Here is a 25,242-nt window from a genome sequence, read left to right as displayed (position 1 = left end):
AGCCCTCCAATAATTTTTAGAGTAGCATTTTGGACTACGTGGAGTTTAGCAATGTTGGATTTAAGCTATTTTACCTAATGAGAACACCTAAATTATTGATGGTTGTATGAACTGTTCATAAATAAGTTTTTTTTGTGTCTAACATAATATAACACGACACTGTATAGTTTTTCAACAAACCTGTTTGTCAACGAATCCTTTAATTGGATTAAGATTCTAAAAGTTGAAAACTGATGAATGAAGATTCATAGTTTAATACGAACGCAATTAAAAGGCAAATTGGATTCAGCTCTCGTATCGATCAGCTTCGATATGTTTAGCTTATCTTCATCTAGATGGAGGACAGGGCCGGATTATCATTTAGAGAGGCTTTGGGTAATGCGATGCACCTCGAAAGTCGGGGCATCCATCATTTCTGACCCTGTTGGTTTTCCTGAAACAATCTCGGCCGGCGGCTGGTCCCGATTGAACTTAATTAACAATGGCTTATCCCCTATTAACGAAGCCGAAATAAGAAAGTTGGTACAAAAATGAAAATGAATATGGACCACAAGCCTTCTAATTTTATTTACGACTTTTTACGTAAGGGATAGGTTATTAGGAAAAGGAGATCATGGAACTGTCAATCACGGCACAAGTGCCATTGTGAACTATAGAATGGCGAACGTCGGTTAATATAAAATTTTAAAATTCTCCTGAAATTGGGCTAGACACCTTAGTAATACAAGTAAAGAAAAAAAGAAAAGAACATTTCAATTATAAGTTAAAAGCTACTTTTAAATCAATAAAACACAGCATGTTTTCTTTCCCTTTTGTAGAAATTGAGTCAATGTTTAACAAACTGGAAAAACAGTAATAAACTTTATATATTAATAATTGTGGAAATCTAACCCTGAATTTCTCTAGAAAGGCCGAATAAAAAATTGTTTCTGTTCTTTTCAAATATGTTCAAACGACCGACTTAAAATTTTCATTATGAAGATTAGAGAAATATCTTTATAGCTACCCATTCCGTTGATATCGTCTTGGTTGTGTAACGGAAAATAATTGAGTGAATGAATTTGTGAGGCAATTCACCCAGGTCATAAATAAAATAATAAAAGTCGGTCCAGAAAACAAGAAGGGATCTTTTTAATCAATTCGTCATGCACTCTGGATCTGGCTTGTTTTGATATCCGGCCATCTATGTTTTATTAAACTATGTATTATTTGCATTAGACATTATTGTATTCTAAAAGGTTGTACAAAAGGATCAAGAAGATGTCTACAATATTCAGCAATGGGTTAACAGAGAGCTTCCCTCTTTCATTTGTTAAGAAGATTAAGAAAATAACCAAACAATGCGTTTTTAACGACGTCATGAAATGGGTGACGTCACTGTTCATCAAAGTTTTATGATGCCATCTTTACTTGCATGAAGCAACCCCTCCTGATCAAGCTATTTGAATCCTTCTGCCCAATAAACGCCTTATTTCTTGATAGCTTAAGGCTGTCGTTTAAAAAATGAGAAGGCTATTTCATTTTTGCTGCCCTTTGGAAAATACATATTAATAATTAATTTTTTAGTGGTCAATTGACCAAGTTACTTCTTTCAATTAATTATTCTTTTTATGTAAGGTTTTGGTTGAGATAAAAAAGTCAGTGTCACGAGCGGGATTCGAACCCACGACCTTCGGCTCAATACGCCGCTGCTCTACCACTTGAGCTATCGTGACAAAGATCCTCTCGGACACCAACTCTCCATCTCAACCTATCTAACAATTCCCTGAGTTTTTTTTCGTATGTTAGGATGAATCACCATTGAGCTGTTGCTTCGCATTCGATCATGACATGGGTGGCTGTTTCGTCCTCCTCATTTCATAATCTGCAGAAGGGATCATATATGCCCATGTTGTGTAGATGTTTTCTCAGATGCCAGTGACCGGTTGGTTGTTCTATCACTCCTTTGAGTCTAGCCCTCTCTAACTGCAATAGTAAGTTTGCCAGGATTGATGAGGGTTGTTTCTTCATACGTTTACTATATCTAGTACTGCTAGAGTTTAACCACTTCTCCTTTTGTTTTGTTTTGGATCCATTTTTGGATGGAGGATCCTATGTTTGTTTTTGTTATTCCAAGTACAGGTTCGGAGCCCATGTATGGTCTCCCGGATCCTCCTCTGACCAGTCTGTCTGCTTTCTCGTTACCTAAAATTTCTCTGTGCTCTGGCGGTCATATCATCAGGTTGTTGTGTTCCCAGGTTTTGGAGATTTTGGGTGCATTCACTGACTATTTTTGATGTAATTCTTTTACATGCTAGTGGTTTAATGTCTTCTTGGCTATCAGATCTTATGAGGACTTTTTGCCAGTGTAACCTCTTTTTAGATTTGCCAGGGCACAACATTGATGACATGTATTTATGCTTGAAAGACCGAAGTGTACTTCCCTAATGAGTTTGATTGCTCATTTTTAGGCTCGTACAGTAAATACCCGATCAGGTTCCTTCGTTTGTTTTGGAGCCATCTGTATACCATATCATTGCATCTGATGGTCTCCTGTGTCCTGATCCTCTCTTTGATAGTCTGTTGAGACTTTATAGGATGTTGTGAAAAATGTTTCCGGGATCATATAGTCAGTTCCCATTTCTAAGAATCGGTGTCTGATTTTGTTAATTATGGTTCACTAGTTTCGTGGTCCGCTTGACTAATTAATATCTTACAATTAATTAAGGTTTTCAGTTGAGATAAAAAATGACAAAAAAAGGAGGGAAAATTCGAAAGGTGTCGTTGAGGTGGGAAGTTGATTTCCGAGTGGATCGAGGTCACGATAGCTCAAGTGGTAGAGCAGCGGCGTATCAACCGAAGATCGTGGGTTCGAATCCCGCTCGTGCCATTGACTTTTTATCTCAACTGAAAACCTTAATTAATTGTAAGTTAATTATAGTTGTATGCCCGAATTGTTTAGTCCTTACGCAATTTAATTTTTTGGAGCCGAAATGAGCTTTCCTAGCCTCTCCTTGTATAAATATTTCCTACTGAGGTAGGTTTAGCAGAGTATCTAATGCATTTGTAGGGATTGTTCTCATTGCCTCTGTGATACATAGGTTTGCTAGTCTTTGTAAGCTGCCTAATGTTTGAGTAGCTACTTTTTGTTGATCTTTGGTCCACCAGATTAATGATCCATAGGTTTATCGGACTCATAGTAGAGTTGTGGCCAAAAATTAAGTCTCCCTGTGTCAACTTCACACGTTATAAGTTGGATGAGTATATTCCCTATTCTTCGATTAAGGCTCTCCGAGGGACTATAACAAGTAATGTTTTATATGACGGAAACGTTAAATTAGACGAACGATCTCTGTCAGTCATATTCAAATACCACATCCGTTTTTAAACAAATGTTTATTCTTTTATCTAATTTAACCGTTATATGACGAAACGAAAACGCAACACACGAATTATATAATGGAACATAAAGATAATTAAAATTGGACAACACGATTTAATTGAACTTTTTACGTGGTAGAGGAGGGTCAGAGATGAGCCCAGTCAGAAAACTAAAACTCTAATAGATTACTTAATTCATCCGACATTTATATTATTATATTAGTAAAAATAAATCTGATGAAGGATTAAACGTTCAATCAAAATGTGAAGAATTTAAATTATCTTCTACACTAAACAAACATGGCCTAATATGTACTAACAACAAGTATTATTATACTTAGCATCACTCCGTTTTGGTTGACAGTCATATCTCGGTCTCGTCCGTTCAGCCTACTAAAGTAACGCTCCAGGAATCTTAAAATCTAGGTCATTTCAGCCCAACACATGCAGTTGTTAACCTTAGCCCACTGATAATATCACTTATTTTTCAGTACATTCTTAAGTACGTATTCGATGCAATACTATATATCTCAGTATCACACTTCACACAAAGTATGTAGCCTAAGTAACGATATATATATAAATTCACTAATTTCGTGGTCCGTTTGACCAATTAATATATTACAATTGGTTTTTAGTTGAGATAAAAAAGTCAATGGCACGAGCCATTTTAAAGATTTAACATGAAGTATACTTCATTAAAGCTCTCCGTGGCCATTTCATTCGTCGTCGAGAATCCAATCCGATTACCCGACATTTGAAAAATGGCAAAAAGGAGGGAAAATTCAAAAGGTGCGGTTGAGATGGGAAGTTAGTGTCCGAATGGATCGAAGTCGCGATAGTTCAAGTGGTACGATACATTTAACACAAAACACATAAATTAGATAAACACCGTATAAGAAATCTTACCCACGTTTCCTTTTTTCATCATACAAAAATTTTTAACTGTATCATTTCCTAAGCAAGCGATCCTTAACTCAATATATCAGCATTACCGTACACACAACCAGTCTAGCCAATCTAAATGAGGGTTGATACATTAAACACTAGGGGAATTCACGATGTTTGTAAGGTACTCGTAGAGAGAAATGCCCAGTAAGATCGTGAACGCCCCCTGCTTTTCTAAGCATGTTAAACGTTAATTTTTCCGCAATGCTCCGCGTGGCGATTGGTAGAACCAAAAATAAAGCCATAACAGTCCTTGAAGGCTTGTTGTTTGTTTTGGTTTTCTTTAGTATTAAATTGTAAGATGCCAGAAGTTAATAAACAAGGAAAATTAATCAACTCTTTCATTCAAAATGCTATCTATGCACTCGAAAAGTACTAACAAATGACACGCTTCAATTTGTGCTTACATACCTAACCTGTATCCTAACGTCCAACAACCCACAACTTTATAGGATAAGGGATGAATCTATTATGAATGAGATTATAAGGACAGGTCAGAAATTAACAAAAGAAATGTATTGGCCTGATTTAATTAACGCGTATTTGAGAATAAAAATACGTGTAAAAAAACAGCTGTTAAATTCATGGCTGCCATGTTGGTTACCTACGCCCTAACGGATAGCAATGTGACTACATTTTCGACCTAACACCTAACATTGTCCATGGCCTGTTAGATCGAGCAATGTTAATTAGCCGATTCTTACCAATCTGCATCATCATTTTTCCCGATCTAACTCGACCTAACAGAGTTAACAGGGTTAACACAAAGATCGTGAATACCCCTAATATTACAATAATGATTGTTATATTAAACACTAAATACATTTGTTACATAAATACCATACACATACAAAATCTCATCTTTGTTTTCTCAACTAGATTAATTGTAACACTAATGACTGGACTAGAGTGTACTTATTCTAAATTGACCAGCTTTAACAAATTAATCTATTTTAAAAAATTTCTTTATAAAAATCGCAACCTGCGATCAAAACGCTCAAGCTTAATTGTAATATCAAGTGGCATTCTTTCTCGCTCTCTTTATGAAATTGAGGAATGACATTCTTCAACTAAGTAGGACACATCGACCAGCCTTTCTCTGCGTACCGGACACACATAGGGTCGGAAGGGAGACCATGTTGAAGGTGTCACAAACCGTCGTAACCGCACCCAAGGAGACGGTTCAAGATAAGTATTTTCATCTCGAAAACCTTGGAATAATTGAAATAATATGTTTTTCTTTATTAATGTAAACTCTCTTGTACTTCAAGGTTCGAATTTCTTCTTTTTTATGGAGAAGAGTACGTAAATCTCGTGAATTAGACAAATAATCTTGCTTCTTATCAGCTCCATATAAGAAAAATTGAATAAAAAACGATCGATTTGTAAAAACGATTATTCTATACCATTTGTCATTTAGTGTTTTAAAATGGGAAGAAATGTTGTAAGGTAGATAGGTCGGAAAACGGAAAAGGCTTGTGAAGCCTCAGATAACTAATCCTTCCTTTTTAACCCTGGAGTAATTAAGATTTTTTCATGACAGAAGCAATTACGAGATTTTTTTTCCGCCGCCGGTTGAGGTTTGATCCCTGGAGACATATTTAAAATGGCCCAGTCGGAAAAAGCTGAGCGATGAACGACCGCGAGACGGCTCCCGTCGTGAAGCAAATGAGTCATCGCTTTTGATTGACGTTAATAACCCTTTTAATAACAAATGTCTCTGAGCTTTCTCATGTGTGGTACTTAATTAGTACGCGTAACTTAGTTTCTATTGGAATAGATTTGCAATGCGTTTTAAGGCCGCACCATAGGATTTATGAGTGATTCGACACATTCTCAAGCGACAACAAGTAATAAAGCGATTTTACTTTTTTATTTATTTTGAGGTTGATTAAGAATGTTAAAAATCTTGTATTTCATTGCGACATATACAGATTTATTGTGGAATCCCTATAGATCATAGCCATACCTTGGAAAGTGCCCTTTTTCGTATAAGTCCAGAACACTTTCCTTGATGTGTCTTCAGCGCATCTGTTCTGGTGTGAGAACTGCATTATCCAAGTGTTATAAAGTAACCGTAACATCAATTCAAGTTGATGTCAATTCAGATGTCTCTGGTTCTTTCTGATGGAGTTCCTTCGCCTTTCTTTCTGATTGATTTAAATCTGTTCGCTTACATCAAATCTGGTTCTTTTCTCCAGTATTTTAGTTTTTCTTTCCACTTTTTCAATTTCAACTTAACCCCACGTAATCTATGCAGCTTTCATGTTTTTCTTCATTAACTGCTTTGGACAGAGTGGTATTGCATGGACCTCAGCTTAGAAAATGGTTGAAAGAGGCTTTGCTTGGGTATAGTTTGGTCCTTTTATCCTTACACATTCTCCCTCTTCCATCCTCCTCGTACTTGTGTACTTACTTACTTAGGGCCCGTTCCTGTAATTGGGGCTAATCTTTCACTATAGGTTTCTATTAGTATCTATTTTTTTCCGACAGCTTGGTCATTTCAGCCCCGAAGCACTACCAAAATTCCGCTACACACTCTGTACCCAATCACACCAATAAATTATTCATACCAATATAAATTGAACGGACTCATACTGTTTGGTAGATGCAGTACTCGATATTCCTCCATATACTAGTTCACTACAATAAACTACTCTAATTTGGGGTCGATGGGTACTTTAAAAGGTTTTCGCCGTAGACCCAAGTCACGCACGCAACATGACGGGTGATGGAGATGCTACTTCACTATCAGCCCCTCCCCATTCACACTAATAAATACATTCATACAACGTACATTGATCGCACTCAATTTGTTTGGTAGATGGACTACGCGATATTCCTCCATCTACCTGTTCCCTATAAAAAATTAACCTAAATTGGGATCGATGGGATATTTTTTGTAAAATTTCCTCCATTAGCCCGTCATACACACAATCTGATAGGCGATGGAGAAGCTACTTCGGCATCAGCCCCTTCCCGTTCACACCAATAAATACATTCACTTATACAAGACACAGAAACACAAAACACATAACTTCTATATACAATAAAAAATTCTCAATTCCATAAAAAGGGGAATAGGGGACCCTGAAACCTTTGTCCAAGAACACACTTTAAATATGGCGGCATGCATACTCGCGCCATGTAGGGAGCCAAGGCACGCTTCGACTATGAGGGATTGGTACACCAGCAAGTGTACATGTGCCAACCGCGTAAGAGCTATTCTTAATCTGGTAAGAACTATTCTTTCTTTATGACTTAGATCCTCGGGATTATGTATCTATTATGGAAGGGTCTGTCAAATCACGTGATTACAATTTTTTGATGTTTTAAAGAAATAAGGATAAAAACCTAAATATAAGGGTCAGGATTTTAAGATGAGCTCTGGTGCTTCCTTATTTTTTGGACAGAACAGTATATAAATAGCCAAAACTGTAAATGTATTTAATCATAGTTAAAAATTAATTAATCGTTTCGGGTTTCTTTTCATATCAGTAAGTTGATGCCAAGAACAAGAAGTGTAAGGTAGAAGGTAGTCCCCACTACGAAAATAAATTGCTCCATACTTTTCTTATAACAATAGGTCCCGCATATGCGATTAGACAAACAGGAACTAAATTTAACCAAATATACAGACAAATTATCCACAGAGTAATCCAGATCCAAAAATCCACAGAGTAATTATTTTGAAAAGAAATGTACGGGTGCAGATGTCATTCAGACATAATACCACCTGGAGAATACTTTACAGCCTTAGTTTACAGGTGAAACTGATGCTATAATTATTATATAAAGATAAGGAGGCGTTTTTTCCTTGTTCATAACATGCAACGGACTTCGATTCTCGTGTTTTATAATCTAGATTATTATCAAATCTGAAAGATATCAAACGATGTCAAACTACCAAAAATATTTATTGATTTAAAAATATTTTATATAAATTATATAATGTTTTAAAATAAAATAATTACAGTGGATCCACTGTTTCCTTCGCTTATAAGGTTCATCCGCTTATAAGACTCACTTTGGGACCAGCAAAAAGTGAGTCTTATAAGCGGATGAACATTATAAGCGAAGGAAACAGTGGATCGAAATCACGGTAGCTCAAGTGGTTAGAGCAGCGGCGTACTGAGCGGAAGGTCGTGGGTTCGAATCCCGCTCGTGACTGAAGAACATTTCGCGACATTCTCAGCTGTCCCGGTTACATGTAGTGAAAATATAATAAATAATAATTTCATTTAATTATTCTTTTTATGTAACGTCTTGATTAAGATGAAAAAGTCTACCACGAAGAGGATTCGAACCCACGATCTTCGGTGTCCGGGTGGATCGAAGTCTCGATAGCCCTTGTGGTAGAGCAGCGGCGTATTTAGGCGAACATCGTGGGTTCGAATCCCCTTCTAACTTTTTAATTTCAACCAAAACCTTACATAAAAATATTAATTAATTGAAGGAAATAATTTGACCAATCAGACCTCTAAATATAATAGATTTGTTCCTTTTTTTTTTCTTTTTTTTATTTTCTATCATTTTAATAATATAATTCTCATAATCGTACTGCTTTTAAAAATTGGTCCTGCGGTGCTGGACAGCTCTTCTCAATACCCCTAGAGCCTTTAGGACCTCTGAGTTTGAAGGTGAAACGTCGAATTCATCGGTCTCCACCTCGTCAACATCGTCATCGTTCCTAGCATCCGATGTGCTGCTGCTGCTGGTTTCATTCATGAAGGACTGGCAGATTTGGACCTCAGAATTCGCTTCAGAGGTTTGAAGATTGTGGTTTATATCCATCCAATTCTCGTTGTTCCTCACAGTAAGATCTATTGGCGTCTCAATAGGGCAGCTATCTTCCTTCTCCAGCTCTTCATCAGTTTTGACAAAACCTCCGTGACAAAATCAGCTTCGAATGGTCACATCACTAACGTTATTCCATGCTTCGTTGGCCAGGGTAAAGCCTCGAGAATTTTGATTTTCTTGACGAGTTCTGAAGACTGAAGTTGACTAAGATTCCAAGGTTTCGTCAATAAAAGCCATTTTTTTAAGGTTCTATGTAGGCTTAACCTAAAAATATAGGTTAAGGTTATAAGGTTTTTGTCTCATTTTTGACCTGTGATATGCCTTAAAGTTTCAAATGATTCGCCTTAAAGTTTCCAATGATTCGGAACGGTGGAAAAACTGGGTCTTATATCCGAAGTGGTAAGTCTTATAACCGAGTTTTTTTTCGATGTATTGCGATACGCCCGGACTGTTTCTGGCGATTCCGAGTCTTATAGGCGACTGACTGACCCTTATATCCGTGAGTCTTATAAGTGGCGTCCACTGTATTGATAAAAACTTAGTAGATAAGTATAAGTTATATGCCCTTTTTTATATTTAAATAAAAAATATTTAAAATTGTCCCACACGTATAATCAGTAATATTCTGTCAGCAGGCCCTTTTTTACGTTGGGTACTGTAAAGGGCTAAAAGGTCAGTAAGAACGGTTCTCAGGCATTCTGGCCCATTGTTTATCCCAAGCGGAAAGGTATGTCATTTTCGATGCGATACAAGATAATATGTAAATGGCGTGTAGAGGAAGCTCTGAAACATTCATAACCAAATTCGATTATTATCAGGGGTTTTGTAATGGAAATTTCAACGTTGTAAAAGTTTTTTCGCCCCGGGGCTTTCAATGTTCACTCATTTGCCCACTTTTCATACTCAGACGAGGATGTTTAAATGGATGAGAGGGATTTCTCAGTGAAAGCTTTATTATTGTAGGGGAGGCCGAGATAGCATCGATGGGCGCCAAACAGAGGACCTCTATCATCAAGATACGTACTTCTCTGATTTATGTAGTAAATTGTATTGTGGTAGAAGGAAGAAGGATCTGCCGAATACCTTTTTTTTATGAGGTTCCAACTAGTCCGGTAGAATTTTAAGAACGGGTATAAATTTAATACCGAGTTGACGGTCTGGTTAGGTCCCATCGACCTAATTGTCGTAAGGAATTTTATCTGCGGCCGTAAATCAGCAATTCCTGAAGCTCAGATCGGAGCGGTCTTTTTAAATACATAGGCTACTACAACATAAACAAAAACTGACGGTTACAAAATACTCCTTTTGAAAACACAGCCATCTCATTGGTGTATACATTTCCCGCAAAAATTATAAGCATGATAATGGGTAGTCCAATAAAACCGCGAAAAAATAAATAATGCACGCATATATATTTTTGCTTTCCGGGCGTGCAAAAAATGCTAATATTAGGATTTTAGAATTCAAATAGCAACCAATAAAATGGATGTCAGAGGTATTCACGATGTTTGTAAGATGTTAACTCGTGTTAACTCGAATGAAGAAATGTCCAGTATGATCGTGAACGCCCCCTTCTTTTCTTAGAATGTTAAACGTTAATTTTTCCGCAATGCTACTCGTGGCGGTTGGTAGAACCAAAACTAAAGCTATAACAATCCTTGAACGCTTGGTGTTGTTTGTTTTGGTTCTGTTTTAGGTTAAATTGTAAGATGCCAGACGATTAAAAAAAAAGGAAAATTAATCAACTCTTTCATTCAAAATGCTATCTATGTACTCCAAAAGTACTAACAAATGACTAGCTTCAATTCGTGCCGACATACCGAACTTGTATGTACGTCAGACAGCGTACAACTTCTAGGATAAAAGATGTATTTATAATGAATGAAAGTATAAGGACAGGTCAGAAATTAACAAAAGAAATTTATTGGTCTGATTTTATTAATGCCTATTTAAGAATAAAAATAGGTGTAAACAAAAAACAGCTGTCATAGCTGCCATGTTGGTTACCTACGCCCTAACGGATAGCAATGTGACTACATTTGCGACCTAACACCTAACATTGGCCCTTGTCTGTTAGATCGAGCAATGTTAACTAGCCGACACTTACAAGTCAATGTCATCATTGTTCTCGATCTAACAGGACCTAACAGGATTAACAGGGCTAACACAAAGATCGAGAATAGCGCTGTATTCTCTTTGGAAGTAAGTCATAAATATAAAACATGAATAATTTGTAAAATTATTTATCGTTAAAGTAAAATATTTCGTCCGAAACCAACACCAAAATGTCAACAAGCGGCAGTTCAAATAGTGTTCTCGAGTTGATTAATTAAGCGGCAACTCGTTCATTAATTAGTAGGAGACAAAGGACGAGATGGAAAATTACAGGTCGCAGGGAAACACAATATCTAGTTTTAGGTCTCTTCTTTCAGTTGTGCGGACTAGGACGGCTCGTTACAAAGAACACCTTTTTTTAACCCTTTTTGCACTTTTTTTCGATTTCTAAAATTCCAATAGAATATTTTTGTATGTATTTTTGGGAGAGTTTCCATAGTTTCAGAAAGCCATTTGCTAAATATGTACAAACTTTGGGGAACGTAAGTTTCTTTATTTAAAAATTATCGCAATATCACTAAATTTTAAATATATAATGTTTCTTCAAAACATTAAAAATTCTAGTACACTGTGTGCTATACCATCGTAAGAGTTTAATGATACCAGAATACAAGATTTTATAATATTTTTAATTAAAAAAGATCGAAATTGTCATTAAAATCATCACATTTTTGTTGTAAAAATATTTTATTAAATCTTATTTTAAATATCACTATTTCTTCAATTAACATTAGGTTAGCATTTATTGACCACTTATTAACATATCACTCCTTAAAAACTCATCAATTTTATAAAACACATTTACAGTCAAGTAACTTTAGATTTTCAATTTTTTCTGGCACCACATTATAAAATTTAATAGACCAAAAGTTTCACACCTTTTGAGATTTAACTTCTCCTTATTGCTATTTCTGGTGAAAAGTCAGTACACAATGTTTGAAAAGTGTCTTTCTGTGTATAACAATTCATTATACATTACAATATATTCACGCAATATGAAGGAAAAATTATAAGTTTAATCAATTGATTTTTACAACATTAATTAATGCTTAAATTTCCTAGTGTATTGTTTTCCCTGTTGTTTAAAAACAACTTTGCATGCCTAGAATATCCCCAGCCCAATACTGTATATGTAATGTAAGATTGAAAACTAAACATTTTCCAGTTCTTAATATTCAAGTTTCTCACCAAATGCAATTATTAGATGCTAGGAATCTGAAATGCATTGCCCAAATGAGATATGGATCAGCATACACCCCTAAGTGCGTCATAAACTGATTTTTATGTTCGAATTACGCAAAAAAAAACTTCAAAAACTCAGACTTTTCTTTAGTTAACTACAGACCATTTCCCGTCACCACTTTTCCAGATCAGATTTTAATTTATCATTTAACTTAATAACCTCTGTTTTGTGCTTCTTTTAATTGAGAAGTAGTATCATCAGTAAACACAGCGAATTGAACTGTTGAGAAGTACTTGTCAAGAACATTTGTAAAAATAATATACAATTGCGAGTATAGAACCCTGAGCTACTCATGTTGGTATATTGCACTTAGACGAAAATTGGTCTTTTTTGGCCTATTGCCGGTTTTATGTTTTTCTTTTTGTTCGCGACGGTGTTCACCATAACAGGTACTTCTCACCGTTTTCAAACTCAGGCCTTGGCGATCGGGAGAACGGAGTCTGGACGATTCCTCAATAAACGACAACCTAAACCTTGAAATATCTCGGTTCCTCGTTTCAACCGCCTACTCGGCTGAATACAACTTCAGGACGAAACATGTTCATTACTTTTTACTACCTGGTTTCTATTTTCAAGATAAGACCTAGTCGTCTCAATTGCATCTTCCACCTTTATTGAGATCATCTTCAGACCCTGGGATTTACAAACATTGTAATCGCTTGTAACATTATAATTGTTTGTAAATCGCAGCTCATGAAGATGATCTCAATAAATATCGAAACGTTGGCACGATAAAGAAAATGTTTTTCTGAAACCTACCATCCACCATAGACTAACGGTTACTAAACACCACGCATGGTTGTTACGATGGAGTTACCCTCATTGTGAGCTTCAAGAAGGAAGTTGACGAAAGACAATATTGATGACAATTGATAAATGATTGATATAAATCACTAAAAGTTTGAAAGACCAATTCTTACAAAATTAATTAATAAATTAGAAATGGAAAACAATAATGATTGTAGTTATGGCAAAACAAAACCCGAAAAGAACTAAAATTTTTTACGGACGGTCAACTACCTGAACGACATCTAAGTTATTACATATATATATCAGTCGATTAGTTTTTTTACGTAAGATAAAAATAAATATTAAATGAGATTAGATTCATAAAAAGTTACAAAACCAAAAGACACTACCAATAAAGCAGGCCGAAACCATTTTTGTTGATGAAAACATCGGGTTCTTTTTAAGCACCTTTAATACGAATTTTCACCGTTATAGAAAATAGTTATTTTTGGCTTAATTTGACGGGGAATTTTTGTTTTTTCGCTGATATCCGGAGTTCCAATGAAAAATACGTAAGACCTTTGGATTTGGTTCAAATTACACGACATTTACAATCATTCTTCCTCAGTATGTTTGAAAAAAAAAATTGATTTTATAATTATTAAGAACGATAAAAATACGTATGAAACTAACCAAAACTTCTGAAATGTTTTATTTTTTCGCTGATGTCCGAAGTTCCACTGAAAAATATTTAAGACCTTTGGATTTGGTCCAAATTACACGGCATTTACAATTTTTCTTCCTCAGTATGTTTGAAAAAAAAAAAAGATTTGATTTCATAATTATTATAAACGATAAAAATACTTATGAAACTAACCAAAACTTTTCCAATGTTTTATTTTTATATGAAATTCTATATTATTTCCATATGACACATTTATCCAGAACGTGTAGATCATTGAGTTCTAAGCTGCTGATCTATATTCACGTACATATTCTTTTTTTCGACTCGATCAGGGTGATTCAAATGTGTACATTTTTAAAATGAGTAGGTTCCAGACTAAAAATAATATGACTAGGTTAAAAACACAAAATTAAAAAATCAATTAATTTAAAAAAAAGGAGGGAAAATTCGAAAGGTAGGTTGAGATAGGAAGTGTCCGAAATCACGATAGCTCAAGTGTTGGAGCAGCGGCGTATTAGCCGAAGGTCGTGAGTTCGAATCCTGCTCGTGACACTGACTTTTTCATTTCAACCAATACCTTACATAAAGATTAATTAATTGTTAAAAAATAGTTAAATCATTAACCGGGTAATGTCTCTGACATTCAGCCTGTGTATTTTAATGTTTTTATTTCAAATTATATGGTATATTTTAAGGTTTTTAGCGCATGTAATGTTACGTCTTTGTTGTCATTTTAATTATAAGGTACATTTCACATTTTTATTTCATATAGTTATATAGGTGTTTTAGTTCAATTTTTAAGTTTATTTGCATTTTCTTTTAATTGAATTTCAAAAGGCAAACAATCTCACAATAGTTTTAAATTACCCTTAAATTCGTATTCGAGACTTGGCGAGGGTGCAAATTAATTATTAACTTTGTGTCTTGCAGGGAAAAACCAAAAAAACGTGCGCGAGCAAATTCGAGCATTCCCATTAAAATAAACGTTAAACAAAATACGTAATTGCATTTCGTAGTAAATTAGGTTTTTTTTTATTAGATTGTTACCGAAAAAAATATTTTATTTTGCGAAAGTTTGCGACTGCGCTATTTATGTAATTTAATAATGCAGGTGGCTTTTTCATCTTACGGATAATGAACTATTCTCATATTAATTATCAGAATGGCATTATGTACTTCTAAAAGCACCGAATTACAAATTATTTCATCTATCATTGATAGGAGGTATGTGTACATAATTATTACAAGAAATGTGTTTTATGTATTTTTTATTGAGTTGATACTTTTTTAATTGTAAATTTATTTAAACTACAAACTCCATTATATCTACTGGTCTATTGAACAAATTAGTTTTTTCAATTAATTAATCTTTTTACGTAAGGTTTTGGTTGAAATGAAAAAGTTAGTGCCTCGAGGGGGATTCGAACCCACGACCTTCGGCTAAATAGCTGAAGTGGTAGAGCAGTAGTTGTATTTACCGGAAGGTCGTGGGTTCGAATCCCGCTCGTTGCTCTAACTTTTTCATTTCAACCAAAACCTTACATAAAATATTAATTAAAGTACTAATGTTGATACATACTTAAAAAAATTATAGCTTTAAAACATTTGAAGGGCTATAATGGGTGTTTTATAAAAATAAATTATTCAGAAATCGTGAGATGCGGTCTGGTGGGATGTAGGTTTCAGAAAAACATTTTTTTTATCGGGCCAACGTTTCGATCTTTAATGAGATCATCTTCAGGGCCTGGGATTTATAAACATTCTTTAAATTTAACAAAAACATGTAGGATGTGGATAAAAGTGAATTTATACAAGTGAATGCAAAAAAAAACTTTTTTTTATATTCAATCAAAGTATTTCTACTCACGCAGAAAATAGACACGTTGGGTGAGTAAGAATACTTTGATTGAACATAAAAAAAATTTTGTTGCATTGTATAAATTCACGTTTTTCCACATCCTACATGTTTTTGTTAAATTTAAACAAAGTTTGTAAATCCCAGGCTCTGAAGATGATCTCTAAAGATCGAAACGTTGGCCCGATAAAGAAAACATTTTTCTGAAAACTACATTACACCAGACCGCATCTCACGATTTCCGAATAATCATCGACAAACGGTCAGTAATAACCACACATAAAAATCAATGTTTTTTTAATGGCTTGTGGATGTAAGACGTGTTTTAATAATTATTGTTTTCCTGTAAGAGGAGGAATTTACCAACATACTTGTAGTTTAATCTGTCTCAATTGTGCACTTTAGGGGGTCTTTCTGTAGGTCATGCCTGCATGTTTATTACACTCAGGTGATGGTTTGATCGCAAAGGAAATAAAAACTAGAATGGTATCAGATAAGTACAGTTTCGAGCTGAATTAAATGAATATAGAAAAGAGTGTTATTTAAGCTTAGTTTCTATTGGAACCTAGATACCTGTGGCTGTCCCACAAATATTCATTGGGTCCTAGAAAAAGGCTAGGGTGAGTAAAAAACGTGAAAGAACGACAGCCGCAAGAAAGATTACCCATGTGTAACCAACTGTAGATGATCACCGGACATAACTGTCAATGTTGAATTTTTAAAATCGTGCTTCAGATTTGGAATTAATCAGCAAAAATATTAAGTATTTCTATTAATTGTTGTTTTTTAAAAATCTAAAATCTTGATTAGTAAATTACGACCTGTAAACATATATAGAAAAATATTAAGGCTTATTATTTACATGCTTAAATATGTCGTAAGTAGGACGAAATAAATATAGTGCAAACTTTATGCAGTGGTTTATAAGTGGAATAAAATGTTTTGTTTTTGTTTTCAGGGCTTTGTGTGATGGCATGATACCTGGCTAGAAATCGGAAATACCTCTCTCGACAAGATGACGGGCCTGGATTTCCGGCTGCTCGTCTTCAGTGCGTTATTCCTGGCCGCATCCGCTTCACAGCTCGAAGGTAAGCGAAGTCCCCAGGGAATCCGAGCTCGACACTTCAATTTGTAACCGCGTCGACAGTGATTGCCGCTTGTCCTTCTTCATTACTAACACCAACTCGCTTGGGAGATACCCGGCTTCCTGTACAGGATTGAAACCCTTTCGAAATGCAAATGCTGTTGATTCAAGTTATTGTTCAAAACTCGTGGTTTGATTTAAGGTTCCCGTTTTGAAATTGAATCATTTTCTTAATCAACACTGGGATCGTTCGCTTTGTGTCCCTTTAGCTCTCGCTTTTTCGTGTCAAACATAAAATATTACATTTTAAACTTGTCTTGCGTGTATTTTATAACTTGTATTTCAACAAGAAAGGTACTTAAAGAAATCAAGAATATTTACTGATTGATTTTCGCTAGTAAACTATAGTGCAATAGTCTGCCTAAAATCTACTAAAAATAATGATCGAAAAATGGTTTATAATGGTTTTTCACCAACTTTATTTTTTTATACAGTAGAAAAACAGATGACTATATACATCGAGATGAAAATAGATAAAAACTAATAATTTGGAGAGTGTGAGGTGCGGTCTGGTGTGACGTAGGTTTTCGAAAATCATTTTCTTTATCATGCCAACGTTTCGACATTTATTGAGATCATCTTCAGGGCCTGGTTTTAATAAACATAGTTCGAATTTTACAAAAACATGTAGGATGTAGAAAAAAATTGAATTTATACAATGGTACAAGTGTTTGAAAAATTCAAACAATGTGTATAAATCCCAGGCCCTGAAGATGATCTCAGTAAAAATCGAAACGTTGGAAGATAAAGGAAACGTTTTTCTAAAACCTACGTCACACCAGACCGCACCTCACGATCCCCAAATAATCATTGGCTAACGGTCACTAATACGTGTTTGAACGAAAAGTTAATTTATAAAACTACAATTTTCTTGTACCTGAACCAATAGAGCTGAGTTTACTTAAATAAGGAGTTGTGCCAAGCTGTATTATTCAATAGGAGACTTTTGTTGCATGAAAAGCCTTTGTTTAATTTGTTTTGAATTTTTCTTTAAACCATTCTGGAACAACGTGGAAAAAGGATCTTCGGTGAGGTCACAACATAACGACAATTGCCGAGCTTTCGACGATCATCAGGGCCTATTTATTATAGGAAAATATATTTTTGTTGTGACCTAAGCGTAGATCCTTTTTCCCCGTTGTTCAGCAGCAGGTCGGTCATCTCATGTTAACCCTTCTGGAACTTTATGAGCCCATTGTACAAGAAACCTTTTAGCATATTGCATTTGGTTCCTCAATTTAGAATTTAAAATTTTACATATATCCCTTTTATTTTTTCCTCAGTTAGAAAGTTCCTTAAAACTATTTACATAAAGGTAATGTACTAGTAAAATCGATCTTTGTGATAACCCTGTTAACTTTGTTATGTCTTGTTAGATTGAGAAAAATGATGACGTAGACTTGTAAGAATCGGCTAGTTAACATTGCTCGATCTAACAATCCAGGGCCAATGTTAGATGTTAGGCCGAAAATGTAGTCACATTGTTATCCGTTAGGGCATAGGTAATCAACATGGCAGCCATGAATTTAACAGCTGTGTGTGTTTACAGTTGTATTTTTATTCTTAAATATGCATTAATTAAATCAGACCAATACATTTCTTTTGTTAATTTCTGACTATCCTTATACTCTCATTCTTAATAGATACATCCCCTATCCTATAAACTTGTAGGCTGTTAGACGTTAAGATAGAAGTTAAGTATGCTGGCACGAATTGAAACTTGTCATTTGTTAGTACTTTTTGAGTGCATAGATTGTATGACAGAGTTGATTAATTTTCCTTTTTTATTAACTTCTTGTATCTTACAATTTAACACAGAATAAAACCATAACAAACAACAAGCCTTCAAGGACTGTTATAGCTTTATTTTTGGTTTTACCAATCGCCACGCTCAGCATTGCGGAAAAATTAACGTTTAACTTGCTAAGAAAAGAAGGTACTTCACGATCTTACTAGACATTTCTCTATTCGTGTTAACACGAGTTAACATTTGGCAAACATCGTTAATAACCCTATTGTATTTTTTTATTGGAAGGAACGTTATATTCTCCCCTTGCAAGAAAAAGCTAACAATTTTTTTTTTGTCATTTGACTACCTGATTTTCACATTGACATATACACCTCCCCAGCAGACCAGTCCGTTCGAGAAATGTGAGGGCATAGTAGACCTTTAATAGAAAACAACTTTCAAATTTGTTCCGCAAAAAATAAATTTGTCTCAGCCCAAACTGAATAGAAGGTACCAAGAAATATTTATTGATAGGTTGCTAGTTAAATGAATAAAAAAATTAACTTTAAACGAATCAACAATAGGACTTAGTCACCCCACCACAAATGAATCAGTAGGTTTCCGTTGTTTGCCATACATTGGTGAATTATCGGAAAAAGTTAGTAAAATCTTTAAAGAAGAAGGTTTTAGAATAGCTTTTAGAAGTACGGGTTCACTTAAAAACATCCTCAAAAAACCTAAAGACAAAGTAGACAAATTGGCAAAAAGTGGGGTTTAATGATTGTGATGTTAAATATATACGACAAAGCGGTAGAGAAATAAAAACAAGAGTAAAAGAACACTTGCCTAAATTGAGCAAATTTTCGGAATTTAAGGACCATCTAAAAGAAACAAAACATAATTTCAATTCAAATTTAAATACAAGATTGTTACATAGTTTCAACAAAGGGAAAGAATTAGATTGGTTTGAGAAATTTGAAATTAAAAAATGTAAAATTGAACATGGTGATAAATGATAAATATAACAGATTTTGATCTACCTCCCATTTTAAATATGTACATAAATAATATCAAACATCCAAATAATTAAACTAATTATTTTAATTGTTATTATTTTTATAGTAATTTATAGTAATATTAAGTATTTATTATTCTAATATTTATTTGTGTTATAATTTCCGCGTTTCGCTCGTTCAAATTGAGCGCCATTAAAAAAAAAAAAAATCAGCTGCTAATTGGAACGTCGCGTTGGCGGAGGTATCAGCGGTTTCACTTTGGCAATTCATGTCGAGAGACGTGGTTGTAGAAGTCCTTCAACCTGATGATGAGCTAAAAGGCTCGAAATCCGGATCGTTGCAAAACAACTTACTGTGAGTAGGAACTACCCTTTTAAAAAGTATTGAACACCACACTCACTCCATCATTTATCATTTCTATAAACCTTATCAATATTAGCATGCCATTTTAATGTCTCGTCGATAATTAGTCCGAATATTTTTATATGACTTTTTTGTTCGACGGTAAAACAATTGGCACATACTACTTGATTACGTCCCCTTCAGAAACAATTAAATCTAATAGTCAGACGGGGCTGAAGCAAATAAATTTTGATTTTGCCATCACTATCAGATAATTTATGATTACTATGTGATCTAGAAGATCATTCCTTAGTATTACCAGTGCTATCGTTAAACTTTCATACATTATGAAAGATTCAAACATTTATATTGAAAAAAACAACAAAAAAAAACGAGTGAAGTGGCACATCGATTCATCTATAAGCTATTAAGTTCGAATCTCAGCGGCCCTAAAGGTCATGTTTTTTTACCTTGAGTTACCTCTGTCTTGTGAAACTCCGTAAAAATAAAAAAAGATATTAAAAAATGATAAATAAGGCTGAACAGTATTTATTCTCTTGAGATTTATCTGTCTGATCTATAATTTACAAAAAAATGGTGGTAATATTGATGAAACGGACTTGGAGTTTGAAGAGCACTAGAATAAGTTAGGAACTGGGAAAACTGTGAGAAATCCCAAGGGCTTAAGAACATTTACGGTTGTTGATTCCCATTGGGTGAAAAGGATCAAGAACAACATAAACATTAATAACACGAACCTCCTCGCTCAGTTTACGATGTTATTTGCCATTACAGTGTTTCTGTCTCAAGTTGTTAAACATCTACGATTTACAGTCACTTAATGAATATTTCATCGAAACAATGCTAGCCCAGGCAAATTTTCCTATGGATTCATTTTCAAACATGCTGTAGCGGTTGTGTCAAACAGGCCTGAGGTGGTTCCAGGTGGATGCAACAAGTGTATAGGCCGATTAATTAGAAGACGGCCCTTCCAGCATACCTGTCCTTGTCCTTAGCTTCCCGGAGACCCGTTTAATAATACCAGCTATGTGGGTTGTTTATGCCGAATCTCATGGAGCCGCGTAACCGCAAATGGTCACGGTCTGAGGTTGTCAGAAGAAAACATTTACGTGTATACACTTCTGAATAGAAGATAATTGAGTTTGCTTAAATCTACGTTACTATGGATCCATTAGAATTTTTATTGCGTTAGTTAAAATCTGATTTTTATATAATCAATGTTAGGTTTATTTTAGTTATGAGTGAGTTTAGGAGTGAGTTCTCGATCTGTGGAAGAAGAAATACTACTGCTCTTGGAATTTTTTGATGATTCAAGGCGATACCCTTGTAATTTTTTATGAGATTTGGACTATAGGGGTATTCACGATGATTGTAAGATGTTAACTCAAATAGCGCGCAATGCTGCCCGAGGTGATTAGAACCAAAAATAAAGCTATAACAGTCCTTGAAGGCTTGTTGTTTGTTTTGGTTTTGTTTTGTGTTAAGTTGTAAGATGCCAGAAGTTAATAAAAAAAGGAAAATTAATCAACTCTTTCATTCAAAAGGCTTTCTATGCACTCGAAAAGTACTAACAAATGGCACGCTTCAATTCGTGCTTGTGTCTTGTGTTTTAAGGTCTAACAGCCTACACATTGTAGGATATAGGGGATGTATTGTTATGAATGAGAGTATAGGGACAGGTCAGAAATTAACAAAAGAAATTTTTGTCTGATTTAATTAATGCGTATTTAAGAATAAAATATGTGTAAACAAAAAAAACAGCTGATAAATTCATGGCTGCCATGATACCTACGCCCTAACGGATAGGAATGTGACTACATTTTCGACCTAACTACAAACATGGTCTTGGCCTGTTAGATCGAGCAATGTTAACCAGCCGATTTTTACAAGTTTACGTCATCATTTTTCTCGATCTAACAGGACCTAACAGACTTAACAGGGTTAACACAAAGTTCGTGAATACCCGTATTATTGTACATTGTTTAATCGATAGTCCAATTGGCATGAAAAAAATTATTAATGCATTGTTAAACGGAATAATCAAATTATTTGATTCTCTCTTGTATTAATTTGCATAACATTCGTGTTGGTCGTTTGTTGATGGTACCGACAGTCTTTTGACTTGTTGCATAACTTGTTTCAGTCAAATTTAAGTGGCTATCTCCTTGTCCGAAATTTGTGAAGTTATAAGCAAGCAAGATAAGCAGGATATTAACTGAATTAGCGTAAACTCTTCTTCAAGGGTCCAAACTTGTTATTGCATAATTGGCTAACTTGGAGTTTCAGAGTTTTTAACTTGAAAATCGTTAACCCAGAGGTAGAAAACATTAATAAAGTTTGTTTAGCATGTTCCCCACACCTGGTTAGAGGTGTTTGACGATGCAGATGTCGGGACAAGGTGGAAACCGATTTAATTTCGAAGGCAAACTCTCGCCGAGGAGTCTGGTGTAAATAGAAAGGGGAGTCGGAGTAATTGGAGCGGTCGGTTTATCCAACGGGCAACTCGAAACTGGAGTTTTCGGGCAATTTGAACAGTCAGCTTAGTTTGAGGAGGGGGTTGGCAAACAGGCTATCTAAACTAGCACAACTATCAACAGCCGCACTGCTGCTCGAGTCGGCTGGCGTTTGGGGCATAAATCGCCGCTTTCTAATCAGCTGGATCATGTTTGGCGAGGCCGTGACCCTCGACTCTTCAGCCCTTGGCCCAAGGTGTGAATAACCACCGATCACACGTTCCGGTACTATTAACGCATCAAGTTCCTTGATAAATTGCAGGCTAGTTCTTGTAACCATCTAGCCCAGCTTAACCACACGCTCCTACTCGGATATTACTTAAGATTTTCTCATAAATTTAGCCACAGTTCACAATGTTATTGGCATTCCGGGCTTAAACTCCAGTCTAGCATTGTGACTACTAGACACTACTTAAAAAATTCTTTTATAAAAAAACACTAATATTTTTACATTGTTAAGTGAAAGTTTTATCACAAAGGTATATCATCTTATTTGAACAGGCCTACAAATAAAAAACAATTCATGTTTAAAATAAATGGGGCAACTATAGAGATTCAGCGTAAAATTTTATGCGTTCGGTTTTAACCTTTCCGTTGAGCAATATAAATTGACAAACTTTACGAATATTATTGATGCAAAAATAAAATACTTTTTATCTCTATCAGAATTGTAAGCAAAATAATTAGACTATTTTTAAGAAATCCGCATTTTTTCTTGTTGGCAGGTTGAATTTCCGACTAGAACGCGCTACGCGACGTGCGGGAATACTAATTCCGGTGTCGTCATTGAATTTTCAAAACTTCGTTAAAACCCTTTATATTTTAAAAGGGCAAATAAAGGGGAAAACGTTGAATTGTTTTCATGTTGCCTTTCAAATTATGTGACAGTCGTACATGCGTTATTTAATATCGAATTTCTTTCTTTCACTTTGACGACTGGTACGAGTCTGATGTCGTGGGTGATACAACCAACCTTAAGAATTATCTCTGGTAGATCCGCCTGAGCAGTTTTCAATTTTTGATCGTTCTTTATTTCACCATTTCTTAAATGAACCAGTTGAATATACCAAAAAGCAAAATTATCAATTAAAACCAGCACAAAGTTAAGAATGTGTTGACGAAGTTGCACAAAATTAATTCTGTACCCTCGGGGTAAAACAGGATTAATTTAGGGAAAATAACATCAGGATATATTCCAGACTTTAGGCCTGACAAACTATGCATATTTTGAAGGACCTGTATAATTGAGAAGCACCATTTTTAAGCGAAATGAGTCTCGAAAAGTTATAGAAATAATAGGAAACTAGACATGTAGAAAAGTTACACATTTCTGTAATTCTTCTTGTTTATTTATTTGTAAACTTTAAAAACACAAAAACCGTGAAGCATACTAGGACAACTTAATTGCATTTGATCAAATTTGAAGAAAAAATACTACGAATGCATTACAAAAATACGACAAAAACAACACCACTGTAATATAAATTATGTGTTGTGTTTAGTGGCACTTATTATTCGGAGATCGTGAGATGCGGTCTGGTGTGACGTAGGTTTTAGAAAAATATTTTCTTTATTGTGGCAACGTTTCGAACTTTATTTAGATCATCTTCAGAGCCCTGGAATTTATAAATATTTGTTTAAATTCTACAAATACATGTAGGATGTGAAAAAATGAATTTATACAATGCTAGAAAATTTTAGATAAAAAAAATGAATTTATACAATGTTACAAAATTTAGATTTAAAAAAAGCATTATCATGTTGAAAATTCGTTTTTTAAATCTAAAATTTTTAACATTGTATAAAATCTTTTTTTTTTCACCTCCTACATGTATTTGTAAAATTGAAACAATGTTTATAAATCCCAGGTGCTGAAGATGATCTAAATAAAGATCGAAACGTTGGCACGATAAAGATAATGTTTTTCTAAAGCCTACGTCACACCAGACCGCATCTAACGATCTCCGGATAATAATATAGATTATATTAAGTCATAAAAAAATGTATATTGCTTTTATAACTTAAAAACATGTTCTTCTTAAACATTTCCCATAATTTAGTTCAACGGCGTGCCTTTTCGCCGTTTCATTGGAAGAAGGACCATGTCCATTAGAATGTACCATGGAACAAAACGAGCCCTATTATTTTTTCGGTCGGGAGAATTAATAGCAGTTCACACTTACTAACATGGCCATCCATGGGACATCCATTAACATCGGAAAGAATGCAAGTTCGATCCCTTCTTCCCATTCGTTTCGGCTTAATTTACCGGCCAGGTGGATTTATATTCACAATTCTTTCCCTTTTTTGGCGGCTGTGTTCCAAAAGGGCCGTAAAACTTGGCGGCCTGTTCCAAGTCAAGTTAAAACAACAAATAAAATATATAAATAAACGACTGAAGATATTTATTATGTGTTTTTAAATAAGTATTAAAATTTCATCGTTCTGCATTTCACTGATTTTCATTCACATTTTGGACTTTTTGTTTGATTCCTATTCAAGCCGAGTATTAGTCACTGCCGGTTTGATCAATAAGTCATCATTGAAAGTCTTCGGTTGTGAAGCCGTAATTCTTTTCTGGAATTAAATAACAAGACTTTTTACCTATCTTCAAGTTTAAGTGTTGAAGAATAAAACGATAAAAACAAACAAAGTGTTTATTTTGATATAAGTTTCACGCATAAATTATTTATCGATACACCAATATGTACACTTACATACAATTTCGTAAACGAAACTAAG

The 25,242-nt window shown here is 34.7% G+C and overlaps 1 protein-coding gene across 1 annotated transcript in view; it reads left to right on the top strand.

Moving 5' to 3' along the window:
* The window catches only part of LOC112127327 (netrin receptor unc-5-like), a 156,009-nt gene that overhangs the window by 118,995 nt on the left and 11,772 nt on the right, over positions 1-25,242 (top strand). The window contains exon 2 of the mRNA XM_024228082.1: positions 16,693-16,823. Within this exon, the coding sequence (XP_024083850.1) occupies positions 16,751-16,823 (73 nt within the window). The 5' untranslated portion in view covers positions 16,693-16,750. The remainder of the gene's footprint in view (positions 1-16,692; positions 16,824-25,242) is intronic.

Source organism: Cimex lectularius, unplaced genomic scaffold (genome assembly GCF_000648675.2).
Source record: "Cimex lectularius strain Harlan isolate CLEC.00 unplaced genomic scaffold, Clec_2.1 scaffold183, whole genome shotgun sequence".
NCBI classification, from domain to species: domain Eukaryota; kingdom Metazoa; phylum Arthropoda; class Insecta; order Hemiptera; family Cimicidae; genus Cimex; species Cimex lectularius.
This window is presented reverse-complemented; position numbering and strand designations above follow the sequence as displayed.